We start from the raw sequence: 15200 nt of genomic DNA on the forward strand, positions 1-15200 counted from the left end.
ATTGATCAAAAATACATACAAAGGTAGTGAAAACCTTTTTCATTTATTTCTCTTTATGACAAGTGTAAACTATTAAGGTTAAGTGGGTGGGGCAACCGGAAGTAATTACTAGGGCCAGTGGCATTTTTGTGGTTTAATAAAGGCAGAATCTAATTATTCAGTTTTTATTTAAGTGAAATGGTGCCAAAAAGGAGGTTCCTGCAGAGCAGCTGCACTCCTTCAGTGTTACCCTAATTTACCAAAGACACAACTGTCACAAACAAAACTTTTAAACTTGATATATAGCCACAAAAGTAAGGAGGCTTTTGTTTGGAGTGCATGCAGAAGAACTCCTTTATACAAATCAACGGGCAGATGACGGACAATGATGAAAATTTGATTCTTTGAAGTCATAATAGTCATTGAAATGTGTGAAATTCTGGTATTGAAAAGAGAGCGGCCAGCAAGTCTCTAAATCCTGGGTGGTTGCAAGAAGCTTGCTGGGAGGTTTTTCTGCATTTTGACACCAACTTCCCATTGCTTGTTCCCTGCTTCCTTTGTTAAAAAAAAAAAAAAAAGTTTAATTCACACAAGATAAATGGGACAGTTGATAACCGAATCATAATTTTTATATGGAAAATGGTGTTTGGAAGAATAAAGTTCATTTACATATATTGGCATATACACTAATTATAAAAATTCCTCTTCTATTTAACTAGACTTGTGAAATGGAAGGTTAGCTATTAGCCCTTGGAGAATTTAAAATTGTGGAAGAGATGGTGCTTTAAAGAGTGGAACTTTGGAAATTGATAAAAGTTTGCTACTGAAGATGTTTATTTGAATGCATCTTGCATCACGATTAGTTTCTCGTTCTTAAAATAGCATACTGTATATAAGATTGAATTTCTGAAACTTTATTAAGATACTGACATTCTTTAATAGTAGCAATATAGGTTTCATGCTTGATCCAATTGTATACAGTTTTAAAATTCAGCAAGTTTGTCTATATATCTAAAAGAATTTAGATGACAATTATATTGGTGAGTCTTGAGGTTCTTCAGTTATCAACTTGAAGGCTTCTGATACCTCAAAGTGATTTAATTTTTTATAATCAGAAAATTTATGGACTATTGTTTATAAATTAGCTGTTTTACCAGTAAAAATGAGAAATCTATAAAAGGTAATATTGATATCATCAAAACAAGTGTACCTTTCATAAGTAAGTTTTGATCTGAATTGGAATACAGAAGTAGAAATCTAAGAATATGATTAAATTGTTTGCAGATATTTTATTTGCTTAAAGAAGTTGAGTCACAGGTAGGTCAGTGAGAACTTATGGGCAAAGCAAAGCATTGAAGACACAAGTTAGAGTTCAACATTGTGCCTCATAGTTCTTTTCAAGTATTACATTGTTTTAATGGAATCTTGAAAAGGGAGAGCTTTAGCCCATTGAAATGTCGCCTAAAGGATAGGTTCTGTCACTAGCTGAAGCTGGAAGAAATGATAACAATAGAGTGTCGTGATGCATTTTAAAAGTGTGAGAAATCAGTCTGTCTAGACTAAGAGTGTGCCTACAGGGACTAGGAATTTTAGAGCTTCTGTGCCCTTTAGGTGTCAAGTATGTGAGAGATGCCAAGCCTTTTTATTTTCAGTCTTTGGCAGCAGCTCAACTCGGCTGCAGTACCTTACATGTCTTCTGCAGGCAAAAACAAGGATTCTGTGCCAGAAAAATTTGGGCTTCAAAATTAAGAAACTCATTTGTTTTAATACCAGCTTTAAATCAGGGGAATATATCAATAAATAATTGTCATAATTTGCAGACATGGAAGCACTGGTAGTTAAGGAGCTTAGCAACATTTTGTAGCTACTTTTAAAAAAGGTTTTCTATCCTTAAAAATCATTCTGTCCCTTTCTACCTTGATAGCACAAGTCAAGAAACACTATTTCCACTTTTAAAGGTTTATGGGTTTTTTTAATTACTTTGGCATGTATACATCATATTATAGAATTTTATGAAGAAAACTTAAGTCTGTTTCCTCTGATCTCATCTTCCTGAGGTAACTAGTGTTAAGAGTTTAATGTTCTTCCTTTCCTGTACACCTTAAAGAGTAGTCAACTTACAGCTATAGTTTTTATAAAAGCTCACAACAAAGGGGTTTGCTGTAGGATTTGGAAAAGCTGCCTCATCCCATAATTTTGTAACATACTTTATTGTTTGGTTATACCTTGCTTAGCTATAGCTGAGGAAACTTTTTTTTTTTTTTGAGTAAACTGTTCAGTATTACATACTTTTAAAGATTTATTTATGTATGCATACAAGAGCTAGGGTAGAGGCCAGAGGCAAGGGGGTTGAGAGGATTCACCAGAGTCAGAGCAGGGAACAGAACAGGCAGATGGACCGCAGTACACTGCTGAAGTGAGCAGCGGGCGAGTCAGGAGAGGTCTGCTGCGCCATGTGGGTTGCTTCCTGGCCGACCGGGGGATCAAACTGGTGCCTCGGAGGCTGCGGAGAGCTTCATAGGTTGCTTCTTAACCCCTCGCGCCACCAGGGAGGCCCCCAAAATCTTCCCATTTTAAAGGGATCAGTAAGTAAAGATACTAGAGAATTTCTAAAGCTATGTGTGTACGTACACATATCCCAACATTATGTGAGCCAAAAAGTACAGAAATGCAATATATGGAATTCAGAGCGGTGGGTGGGATTTTTTTCCTTTTTTTTTTTTCTTCCCTTTTTCAAGAGGGCTCGACTCTCACTGCCCGGCAGATTGAGAGACTGCACACTGGTGGAAACAGACCAGGGGTTAGCTCTGAAGTTCTGTCTAGAACTATCTAATGCCATCCCCTGCACAGAGGATAATATGGGAACGTCCTTGCTAGTTCCCACCATATGGAAGCTGCTATATTCCGTTTTATCAGCACCAATATATGGAATACATCTGGATTAAATGTTAGCACAAAAAACAAAAATGAAGCTAGCACATGAGATTCTGGCTAGAGAGGGCACTTAAATGAGAATAAAGTATCAAGAAGTAAAAATTAAAAGATTCTAGTGCATTGTAAGCTGTAAAACAATGGTTTAAACCCAAACACTTGGTCCGTCTGTTAGCTTTAGGACATCCTTTTCCCCCTAATTCCATACAGGCTTTGTGGACTCCACCCCCACCCCAAGCCAAAGACACTGGGAACTCCAAATCCCATCACCACCAAAGGGAAGGTGGCTGGGACCTGAGGGTGGGGTTAAGCAGCCAGGTTGGTATAAGCCAGACACGTGGGCTTGTGGGGGGGGGGGGTCCCCCATTTTGGCTCTCCGCCAGCTCGCAGCGTCCGGCCAGCTCGGAGGAGAGTACTTTTTGGGTTTCCAGGTCGGTGGATCGGGTAGGACGCATTAAAGACTTTATTTTCTCCCTGAGTTGTACATTTTCCTTATTCCTTGTAAATAAACCTTGTTAACCTTTTGTGTGTGCCTGTAATGTGGAGTATTAATAAGTCCCCGCAATATCGGGGCTGCCCTTTAACACGTCTCCACCTTAGATGTGAGTTTCTTACTTCCACCTTGATGGGGCTTATGTTTTCAGTTCTTTCAACTAACATGTTTCCAACACATTTCTTAGACCTGGTTTCATGAGGTGGTGGAGGGGAGAGGGGGCGCGGGTGGCGGCTGAGACACACACAGGAAGGGTGAACATTACTGAACTACACCACTAAGGGGAGCAATGGGCAAGAGGAGAGGCCACTGCACCTTACGTGGGTTGGCTCCCTGGGCTGGGTATCGAACTCAGGCCGTAGCAGCAGCAGCACTGAGCCTTAACCCGCTAGGGCGCTAGGGAAGGCCCTTCTCACTACCTGGCTTTAAGGCTACTAGTACTTCTCTGGAGGGAGCGTGTCTGCTTTGGCAATGGTGAGGTGACGTAAACGCCTCATAAACTCAGCATCTGCAGGTGTATGTAGCCCATGTCCTGAGAGGGCAGTGAGGGGTAAACAATGCGGTCTGGTATCTGCTCATTGGGAGCCTGCACTCAAGTGGGCCTCAAGTTTACAGTCAGTGTGGCCCATAACTGCTGCCAGCAGGTGCTAATATGCAGGGTGCCAACTAAGCGAGCACAGCCAGGAATGCCCGTACAGTCTTCCTTCTGTGGCAGGACCTGGAGACGAGCATGGACACAATTGAAAGATACATTGTGATATTTCTTTTTTCCCCAAAACACTTTTTGGTTGGTTTGGTCTGGGCCACACCTAATTATTGGTAGAGGTATAAAGATATTTATTGTGTTAAGCAGAGGATTAATTGCCAGCTACAATAATTTTACAGAATTGTGTTTTTTTAATCTGTAGGTAGAGTCAGAAATGCACTTAGTGTTTTCCTTACACGTTCTTTGGTCCATGGCATTATAAATAACCACATTAACCTTCATTGGGATATATTAAAAATAAAATTGAAATTCACAAAATAGGTTATATTTTCTAGTTTCACAACTTGGATATAATCATTTTCATGTTAACCCTTTGTTGAACCATGACTTTAATATGATCTTGCTTTGGTAGAATATTTGACTCTCTTAAATGGAGATTAACTCTGAATTACTATTTTGTGTCCTAACTGCCACTGTCATTTGATGGCTATATCTAATCTGAGGCATCAAAATTGTATGCATTCACCACTTGAGCATTTGTTGCTAGATAGATCATAGTAAACTTAAGTTGCCATTGTTCTAAATTTCTGCAAAAACTGCAACTTTCTTGGCTCACTTTTGCAGAATAGATTTGATATATTATTGTTTTGTTTAGTAGGTTTCACCAACAAGAGAGAAATCAAAATAGTAATTGAACTTAATTGATTTTTTTTTATATAGAGGCATGTTTTATTTATTTGTTTGTTTGTTTGTTTTGTTTATACATGCACTGGGTACAGTCAGAAGCGCGGGAGGGTGAGAGAATTCACCAGAGCCAGAGCGGGGAGCAGAGCAGGCAGAAGGACCGAAGTACACTGCTGAGGGGAGCAGTGGGCGGCAGGAGAGGTCTGCGTGCCATGTGGGACCCTCCTCTGGTGGCCGGGGAGCAGCCGGGAATCGAACCGGCGCTGCAGAGGCTGCGGGCAGCTTCCCAATCCAGCGCTCAACCGCTGCGCCACCGGGGAGGCTCCCTGAACTTAATTGATTTTAATTGTTTACAAAAAGGTTAGTCCTTCTTCTGAAGAGATGGCTTGATTGTGAGTAGTGTGAAATAGAAACCACACTGGTATTAGATTTTTTTCCTGTTTAACATTTGTTTTTATCTCCTTTTTTAAAAGCCTTTTATAGTCTTTGTCTACTGACTAGTAACACCTGCTCATGAAATAAGTCTACTGACTACAGACTCCTCTACCAGAAAACTCTGAAGAACTTGCCAATGCTTTGTTGGATAAATGGGACCTAAACAATTTTTTATGAACCCTTTTCCTCCCTAAGATCCACCACAATAGATCTTTCACAGATATCAAAATGGCAACTTATAGGGTAACGAAATAAGCCAGAAAACTAAAAACCCACTTACAAAATCTAAATAGCATGACATGAATATATGAAGCAATGAAAGTATATCAGGTTGGATGTGGGCTGTTACAAACATGCTTGCTTGTTTTCCTCTAGGATATTACTACTTTAACTGGTGTTCCAGAAGAACATATCAAAACTAGAAAGGTCAGGATCTTTGTTCCTGCTCGCAATAACATGCAGTCTGGAGTAAACAACACAAAGAAATGGAAGATGGAGTTTGATACCAGGGAGCGATGGGAAAATCCTTTGATGGGTTGGGCATCAACGTGAGTAGTTTAATTTGAATATTATTCTCAGCTCTCTATGAAAATTTTCCTTTTAAATATACTGACTTTTCAAATTCTTTCATTTACAGTATGCTATATGACCGTATTTTTTTTAATATATTAACTTTTTTTTAAAGATTTATTTATTATGTATACAAGCACTGGGTACAGTCAGAAGTGCGGGAGGGTGAGAGAATTCACCAGAGCGGGGAACAGAACAGGCAGAACGATGAAATACACTGCTGAGGGGAGAAGCGGGCGAGACAGGAGAGGTCTGTCGCGCCAAGTGAGACTCTCACTGGTGGCCGGGGATCAAACCGGCGCTGCAGAGGCTGCGGGCATCTTCGCAACCCAGTGTTCAACGCTGCGCCACCAGGGAGGCCCTATATGACCATACTTTTTAAAACCATTTGTTTAGATGTCATTATTTAATGTTACACAATTTATTGGATAAAAATGACTGAATTGTAAGTACTATTGGCATAATGTGTATATTGGTTTAACTTAGTAACAGTTTTTTTTACTTGGGAGAAGAATAGGGGAGTTTAGAAATTAACTATTTTGAGGGGAATTTGCAAGTTCCTGATATCTTGACATGATTAATAATTTTATAGTGCATTAGATTAAAGTGGTCATAAATTCTTGTGGCACCAATGAGATTTAATAAACTACATCTCTCTGACCAAGACACACTGCTACTGGAGAAAACAGCCAAAAAAGCTAGAAAAGTGTTGTTCTCAGTGGGACTCCAGATTATATGTCCAAGCTCCAGTTGAAAGTGGTTATCACTTTTTATGTCTCATTTAAGAAAAGTATGGTATTTAGCATCTTTTCTGGTTGATGTACCTTGGGGAATTTGTTAAAAACATCTGTATTTTGCAATTTAAATGGAATTATATTTTATTTGGCAAGTGATATATTGGTGTTTGGTATCTTTGTTTCATATGCTATATGGAGTGCTAGAGACTAAAGAAATTTATAAAGAATTCTGTCTTCCTTTCCTCCTTTCTTCTAGACTCAATGTTGTAATGCAACATTCAGCAATAAATCATTGTTTGAATATTTGTGCTTTATATACTATAAAATGTTTCTGGATGAAACACTTTATATTTGAGTGAGTTCTTTAAATTTAACTTTAAATGCTTGTCCAAAGATTCACACATCATTATTAGCATTAGTCTAGAAATAGCAAAGTTAATTTTTGAAATGCTTAGTATTTAATAGCCGACTGCTTTAAAAGCAAAACTGTATCTTACTATGGTACATGGAAATACTACTTTTATTACATACTAATTAAAAGTTCTTTTCAAAAAGTATTTTTTGAAAAAGACTTACTCTGCTTTGTCAGAATCTTATTTGAATCTTGTTTTTTTTAAATCTTCCAATAAGTAGTAACCACAAATGTGAAAAAACAGGACTTTTAATATTTGATATTTTACTAGAACAGAAAAGGGACTCTATTTGCCATACTTACTGGTATTAGAATCAGGGTTACATTTTTTCCCCACATTTAGCATTGTAATAGCACAAAAAGAACATGTAATATTGCTTACTAGATATTTTTACAAAGGATGTTTCATGGTGTAGCACAATCTGTCACCAATGTTGGACATTATTGTTAATGATAAAATAATTTTCCATGTCTGTCCATTGTATTGGTTTAGTGGTATTCATTAGTGTCTAGTAAGTAACTTAAAAGATATCATTGCAACTCTGAGCAAATACAGTGTATTATTTTGCCAGGCTTGAGAAAAAAAAAACTATGCTACAGATTAGAAGTTATAGCTCTGTGAATTTTTACCATGTAAACACACCCATGTGACTAATGCCCAGAGAGAGAGAGAAACATAGAAGTCCCCATTTCATGTCCCTTTCCAGCTTCAGTCCTCCAAAAGTAACTACTATACTGTGTTCTAATAGCATAGATTAGTTTTGCCTAATTTCATACTTAAAAAGAATCATCCCTTATTTGCTCTTATGACTTTTTTTGCTCAACTTTATGTTGGTGAGAGTCATTCATTGCATTAAGGCAATGGGCGTTTAGGTAACTATCATACTAAAATGAAAATTCTTATACATTGTCTTTTGGTGAATGTAGGATTTCTTTTTAATTTGCTAATATCAGTTAATCAAACAAACTTTTTATTAAAAGGAAGAATAAGATGATTGAGACTTCTTAATCTATTCTTATTTAGTTAATGACCTTGGCAATGTGTAGTGAGTTTTGTTCAAGTAGACAGATCACCTTGAACTTGTAGAGGATGTAATTTGTGCTTGGTTAGGTCTGTTTCAATTTTACCCCTAGGCTTTGTTCTAGAACACAGTGTTAAATAAAAGGCATGGCCTTCCTAAGATTTTGATGGAAAGCACAGGGTGCTTACCAAGTCTTTCTGACTGAAACTCCAAACTCAATCTCACCTATAGCAGACAATAGCGGAAATCTCTATTCAGTTCATTGTTTTAGAACCTTGCCCATTTATATGGAGTTCAAAACTTCTATGCTCTTTGTATTCATTTCTCTTTTCCCCCTAAATTTTCAGCCTCTCTGGCAATTCTAAACACTATCTTTAGAAGCCTTGAGCTGGTAAGACTCTGCTTGAGTTCTTAATGCGCCTGCCTATCTGGACTAGACAGTACCTTTTAGGGGGAAAAATGTATAAACTGGATATAACCCAGTGTGGTCCCCTTATTTCAAAGGTTGAGTCCTCTCCAGTTTCTTTTCTGGTTTTGGTCACACTTCAGTCCTTTCAAACAGTTGTTTTAAGATTATTACATAATTGTTAAGCATGTAAGTCTGGTTTTAATGGCAGGTAAATCTGCCATTACCCAAATTGGAATGTCAGTATGGGGGAATTTAGCAAATAAAGTCTTACAATATAAGCACAAATAATCAGTAAATATTGAAAAGAGATTATATATACTTGGAGGAGGTAGAATATGAAAGACTTCATGGAAACGATAGGTAGTCATGGGAATCTCCACATAATGAAATAGTAATCTCTCGCTGGATATCCAAGTGGACCAAAATGAGCTTGTGAGAAAGTAGAGGAATGCCTAAAAATCTGATTTGACCAGTTGGCTACTTCTAAGGGGAGCAATTATAAAGACTAGAAAGTGGCTTCTGATCAAATTGTAGAAGTCTTTACATGCCAGGGTAGGAGACTGAAATTAATCTGGCAGACAGTAGAAATTAAAGTTTTTAAATTGGGCTGTGAGTTTGGGAATTGAACTTTTAGGAAGATTAATCTGGCAACACGATGAAGGGTGAATTGGAGTCAAAAAAAGATAACAGTACTATTAGGAAAGTAGTTTGGAAAGAATTTAAAATGGTATAAATTGATAGGGCAAAACGCTAGAAAAGGAATTTGCAAAATACAGGTGATAAAGTGGAAAAGGAAGAGGGTAGAAGCTGAGTGACTCAAGAATGGTGGCTTATTGTAACAAGTTGTTACTCTTTAACCCATGTATTTATTTCTTCATAAATAAAGGAAGATGATAATAAAGGCTGTACAACCTTTGCAGAGAATAGAGCCCTGGTCTCCTGGATCCTGAGTTTTTTTCCCCACATTTTTTTTTTCCTGCATTATTTCTTCTCATCTAAGCTGTGTATGTCAGCACTAGTCAAATTACTAGTCATATTACTGGGTATTTATTTTGACACTTTTGCTCTCAGTATAGTTTATTTAACTAATAACTGCTTTGAGAAAGAAGAACCAATATAAAATTAGCATTTGTTTTTAGTACTAATATAGCTTGCCATGTTGAAGCTTTCTTGCTTAAAGTGGAGTTTATGGTAAGACTCCGTATCATTATAGGTATCCCAGGATAATAACCACAGTGTATGGCCAAAACTTTAGCAGCAAAAGGGCCTCCCCGGTGGCGCAGCGGTTGAGCGCTGGGTTGCAAAGCTGCCCGCAGCCTCTGTGGCGCCGGTTCAATCCCCGGCTGCTCCCCGGCCACCAGAGGAGGGTCCCACATGGCGCGCAGACCTCTCCTGCCGCCCGCTGCTCCCCTCAGCAGTGTACTTCAGTCCTTCTGCCTGCTCTGCTCCCCGCTCTGGCTCTGGTGAATTCTCTCACCCTCCCGCACTTCTGACTCTACCCAGTGCATGTATAAACAAACGAACAAACAAACAAATAAATAAATAAAAAACATGCCTCTATTAAAAAAAAAAAAACTTAAAAAAAAAAAAACTTTAGCAGCAAAAGTTTGTGGGTTTTCACTTCAATTGAATGCTTACTTTCGATGCATTCTCTTATTGGAAAGATACAAGATTTACACAATCTAAATTGCTTCCCAAACCTTTTACACATTTTTACTTCTTTGTTTTGAAACTGAGATTCATGATAAACATTGTTTTTTTTTGTCATACTACTAAGTGACATTTCCAAAATTGTATGGTATTTTGCAAAAGTTTATATAAATTTGTAAGTATTACCATCATCCTAGATTGAGGAACTCAATTAGACGTCATAGCTAGGAGCTTTTTTTTTTTAAGTGTTCATATACTTAATATCACTAATAATGAAAGCTTCATTAAGAAGAGTGGGTATTGTTGCCATCTATTTTGGTTTTTATAATGATAATACTGACAGTTGCATTTATAAATTTATCAGGTCATTTTGAGAATCCTCTTGGATTTTTTATTAATGAAGTACCATTGTTTTATATCATTATTAATATTTGGACAATATAGGATTTCTCCTCTTAGCTGTGGTCATCATAGACCCCCCGCCCCCACTTAGGGTTTTTCATTCAACTCTTTCAAGTACTAAAAATTGCTGAATGTCTTTGTATGTTTTTAAATTTCATAATATATTTTTAGCAACTGTTGACTTTCCCCTCATCCAAAGCTTAATGTCTCTTACAGGGCTGATCCATTGTCTAACATGGTTCTAACCTTCAGTACTAAAGACGATGCGGTTGCCTTTGCAGAAAAAAACGGTATGTTTGAACTGGTTTTGCTTTGACAAAATTAAGAAGATAAAATCATATCTTCATCAGAGTCATTCTGGGATATAGAATTTGAGATGGAAGAAATCTTTCCATGTATTTAATCTAGTGGTTTTAGATTATTTTTTAGAGCATCAGAACCACCAGCCTCTTCCAAAAAGAATCTGAAGTAGAGAAATAAAAATACTTGTCTAACTCCTGCCTTGTTTATGAATCCCTCTTAAAAGCACTAATTGATTTTTTTACACTCTTAATTGAACCTATTCCAATTTTGACACCTTTTTCTTTCAACAAGACTTTTATATCTATTATTACAACTAATTGGTATCTCCCTCTAAAATTTCCTTTAAACCTAAATGCCTATATTTGTCACTTTTCTAGTTATAGTAGGCCTAGTAGATTAATCTACATTATTGAATCTTGTTATAAACAGAAACGCAGACTATCTTTTTCCCCTTATTTTCTACTGTTAATCATGGAACACAGTGTAGAGAAAGGCGATTTTGGAGTCAAAAGAGTCTAGATTCTAATCATTACACCACTCTGAAGCTAAAGGTTTTGGATTAGTTTCATAATGGGCATATGTTTCCTCATTGCTGAAGTAGGGTACTTATCTCTCACGGTAAGTGTACCTAACACATAATTTGGTTAATTGTTCTGACCCTTATACCTATGTTTGTTTGGTATTTCTGTTTAAGATTTATAAATATACTATTGTGCATATTCCTAATACATTCTTTTATTCTAGTCTATCAAATTTTAATCTAGTTATTACTATAAATGTAAAGTATTATTAGTGTTATCTACAATTTGACATATAAAAGTGAAAGCAATGGTTATTATTACCTAACATTCTTGTTTTCCACCCCAAATTAGTATTACATAGGTTAAAGCCAAACTACCTTGGTTTGAATCTTTGTTGGGTTTCTTGCTATATTGTACTTTGATTTTATCTGTAAGGATAAGAAAAGTGCTTAAAATATAGTAAATATATATAAATTTATCCTAATAGTAGTAGGCTTTTAAAAACCTGAATTATTTTTTAAATTGTAAGTTCATTTCCTTATTAACATCTTAACAAATTTCAGATTTCTTAATTACATAATTGTTTTCAAAGTGGCCATAGTCTTTAAAATATTTCTTTGATTTAAAATGAACATTGCTCTCTTTTTCATGAAACTTTGATAAGCTATATTAAAAACAGTTCTATTAATGTTTTACATCTTTGCAGCCTACCATATTTCATGTCTGACACCTTGAAAATTATTCATTTGAGGTCTGTAACATGAGTTTAATAACAGGAAATCTAATTAAACTGTTAAATCTCTGGGTTGGGTTTCTCTAAGTGGTCACAAGAACTGCGTGACCAGGTTGCCATGTGAATTGCAGGTGTGATCTAGCCTTTGCTGCTTTGGAAATCAGGTACCTTCATAATTTGATTTTTGCCTTCCCAGGAAAGAAAATTGAATATTATCACAGTCAATAGACAGTATAACTTGAAAAAGCTTAGCGGATAATATCTTCTAAAACTGTAGGTTAACAGTGGATCAGGAATTTTAAACAAGGCAGCAAAAGAATCATCACTACTTTGTCCCTAGCATATAACACATAAATGGACATTGAGTATAAGAGTTTAAAGCCACTCTCAGCTGAGAAAGTTATCAGTGATTATTCCTTTAAACAGTTAGTTCTTTCTCTCCACCTATTGTGGCAGCAAATCTAAATACATATCATTGAAATGGTACAAATTCATTTCTGATTTGTTCATCTTGGGTAGGTTGATAGGTGTGAGGGAGAGAGGATTCATTTGTGTGCTTCCCACCACAAACATTTTGTTATAATTTAATGCTATTGAAGGTTGGGTTTTACCAATGTCCTGGTAAGTTAAGACATTAAAAAAAAATGGTTCAGAAGCATCAATGTATAAAGACTATTGGATTAAGAGGTTGGTAACTAGGGTTTTTATTCCCTAATTATCTGCCAACGGGAGAGCTTGAGCAAGTCATGTTTCATTCATTATACTGTACGTTGTTAAACATGTTTCTTCATCTCAAAATCTGTGTACTTAAGTATGTTAAGCCCATGGACCAGCTCATATTTATCTGTTTCTTTGTTTAAGCCCAGTACATTATTAATTTTCTGTTCTATAAAGGAAAGTAGTTTTGTTGATGTAGGATGATTATATTTTAATAATAAAATCTGGTTATTCATTTATAAGCATTCAGTGTTTACCTTCCAATAGTATCTAGAAACAGGAGGTTACAGTAAAACCGCTATAAGAAAAAGATAGTCTACTCAGAGACTCTTCTGAAATTGAACAACTTACCTTTCTTCTCCCCAGTTTTCTTGTCTCCCTTAATTTTAAATAGTATAAAGGAGGGCTTTCAGATGACATGATAGGAAGAACCTGAGCTCATTTCCTCCCACAGACACATTAATTCTACAACTACATGGAAAGTTTCCCTCTGAAAATTGGATAAAAGGGATGTAGGGCAATACTGAGAGAAAAGAGGCAAAGACAAATTCTCACTAAGAAAGAAAAACTCTATGCCAAGCACAACTAAAAAGAGGTGTAGAACTTTTCATGAGGTATGCTCTCTGTGCAGCACCAAACCATTTGGATCCTGTACATTGGACACAGTCCCTAAAACATCTGGCATTATAGGCCAGTGTGGACCATGTTCAGGAACACCAAACAAATACGGAGAATGGAGAACCCACCCATAAAGGGCCCATGTACAGACATATATGCCCTGGGACTCAGCTCAGTAACATCTGGGTTAGGTCAACAGCCTCTCACTGTAGCTTAGCTAACCAAGTGTACACTCCTGTAATCTCACATGGCAGGTAGGCATAGTCCAGAGCATGATGCCCCTTGAGCACCTAGCTCTGGTGGCTAGTACTTAACACAGAGAATTTGGCAAAATAAGGAGAAAGAATTATATTGCAAATGAAATAACAAAATTACTGAAAAAAAGACCTTAAAGAAATGAAGATAAGCAAATTTCCTGATAAAGAGTTATAGCAATGCTTACCAAACACAGAAGAAAGGATGGACACTGTGAGAACTGAACTCAGAAATAGAAAATTTAAGAAAGGACCCGAAATTAGAGCTGGAGAATATAGTAATAACTGAAAATTACACACAAAGTGATTCAGCAGCACACTAAATGAAGTAGAAGAGTGGATAAGTGAGCTAGAGGACAAAGAAGTAGATTTCACTCAGATAAGACAAAACAGCAGAATGAAAAGAATTTTAAAAAGGCAAAGATCCTTAAGAACCCATGGAACAACAGAAGAAAAATACATGTGTTACAGGGATCAAAGAGGAGAGAGAACGGACCAAACATTTATTTGAAAAATAATAACTGAAAACTTTGTTAATTGGGGGAAGGAACTAGACATTCACATCCAGAAAGATACAAGTAAGATGAATACAAAGACAGCCACAGTAAGATACATTGTAATTAAAACATTTTACAAGTAGAAAAAGAACAAGTTGCAATATACAAGGGAAACCTTGTAAGGCTGTCAGATTTTTTCAACAGAAAATTTGCAGCCCAGAGAGGAATGCCATGACATATTCAAAATGTTGAAAGGAAAAAAAAAAGTCCAAACAGGAATTCTCTAGATGCAAAGAAAGGTGTTACAGAATTGGAGGAGAGATTAAGAGTTCTCAGATAAGCCAAAGAAGTTCGTAACCAGTAAATTGACCTAGGAAATAATGTTTAAAGCACTTGTGGAGTGTTTTTAAAGGCACTTTCTTTTCAAAACCAAAAAGAAATAGTACTAATTAATTTTACACACACACACACATTCTCTCTCTCTCTCTCTCTCTCTATATATATATATATTATCATAAGGAGTACTAAATCAAGTACAAATATTAAAAGACAGAGGTGATAGATTTACCTGAAACTATAATAATTACTCAGGGGATGCACAACATAACTGGGAGGAGTAAAACTGTGAAGTTTTAGAATTGGTTCAAATTTAGATAGCTGTCAACTCAAAATAGAACATTAGATGTTATCTGAATCTAACAATATGACAATAAATATGTTTCTCTGACTATCACTTTAAATGTAAATGAACTCAATTCTCCAGAGGACAGTTACTGAATGAGTTAAAAATAAAAACAGAACAGGTCTCATCTACACACTGCATCTGTAGGAACACACACTCTGAAAGTGAAGGGACGGAGAAGTTTATGCAGATGGAGGTGAAAAACAGCTAGTATAGCTATACTCATAAAATAGGCTTTAAAACAGAAAACTAGCAAAAGACAAGGATTGATGTTATTTAGTGATAAAAGTATCAGTTCTATATCACATTAATATATGAGCACCCACCATAGGAGCACCATTAACAGACTGACAGAAATCAAAATCAGCACAATGGTAGTAGACATTAGTACCCCATTTATATCAATGGACAGATCATCCAGACCAAGATCAACAAGGAAACATTG

General features: G+C 36.4%; 1 protein-coding gene across 1 annotated transcript in view; it reads left to right on the forward strand.

Moving 5' to 3' along the window:
- Positions 1-15200, forward strand: part of NDUFS4 (NADH:ubiquinone oxidoreductase subunit S4) — a gene marked incomplete at both ends in the record, with an annotated part of 80831 nt that overhangs the window by 49103 nt on the left and 16528 nt on the right. The window contains 2 exons of the mRNA XM_084233784.1: positions 5604-5776; positions 10647-10720. Coding sequence (XP_084089910.1) covers positions 5604-5776; positions 10647-10720 — 247 coding nt within the window. The remainder of the gene's footprint in view (positions 1-5603; positions 5777-10646; positions 10721-15200) is intronic.

This window comes from Talpa europaea (assembly GCF_964194135.1).
Source record: "Talpa europaea genome assembly, chromosome: 5".
Classification (NCBI taxonomy): domain Eukaryota; kingdom Metazoa; phylum Chordata; class Mammalia; order Eulipotyphla; family Talpidae; genus Talpa; species Talpa europaea.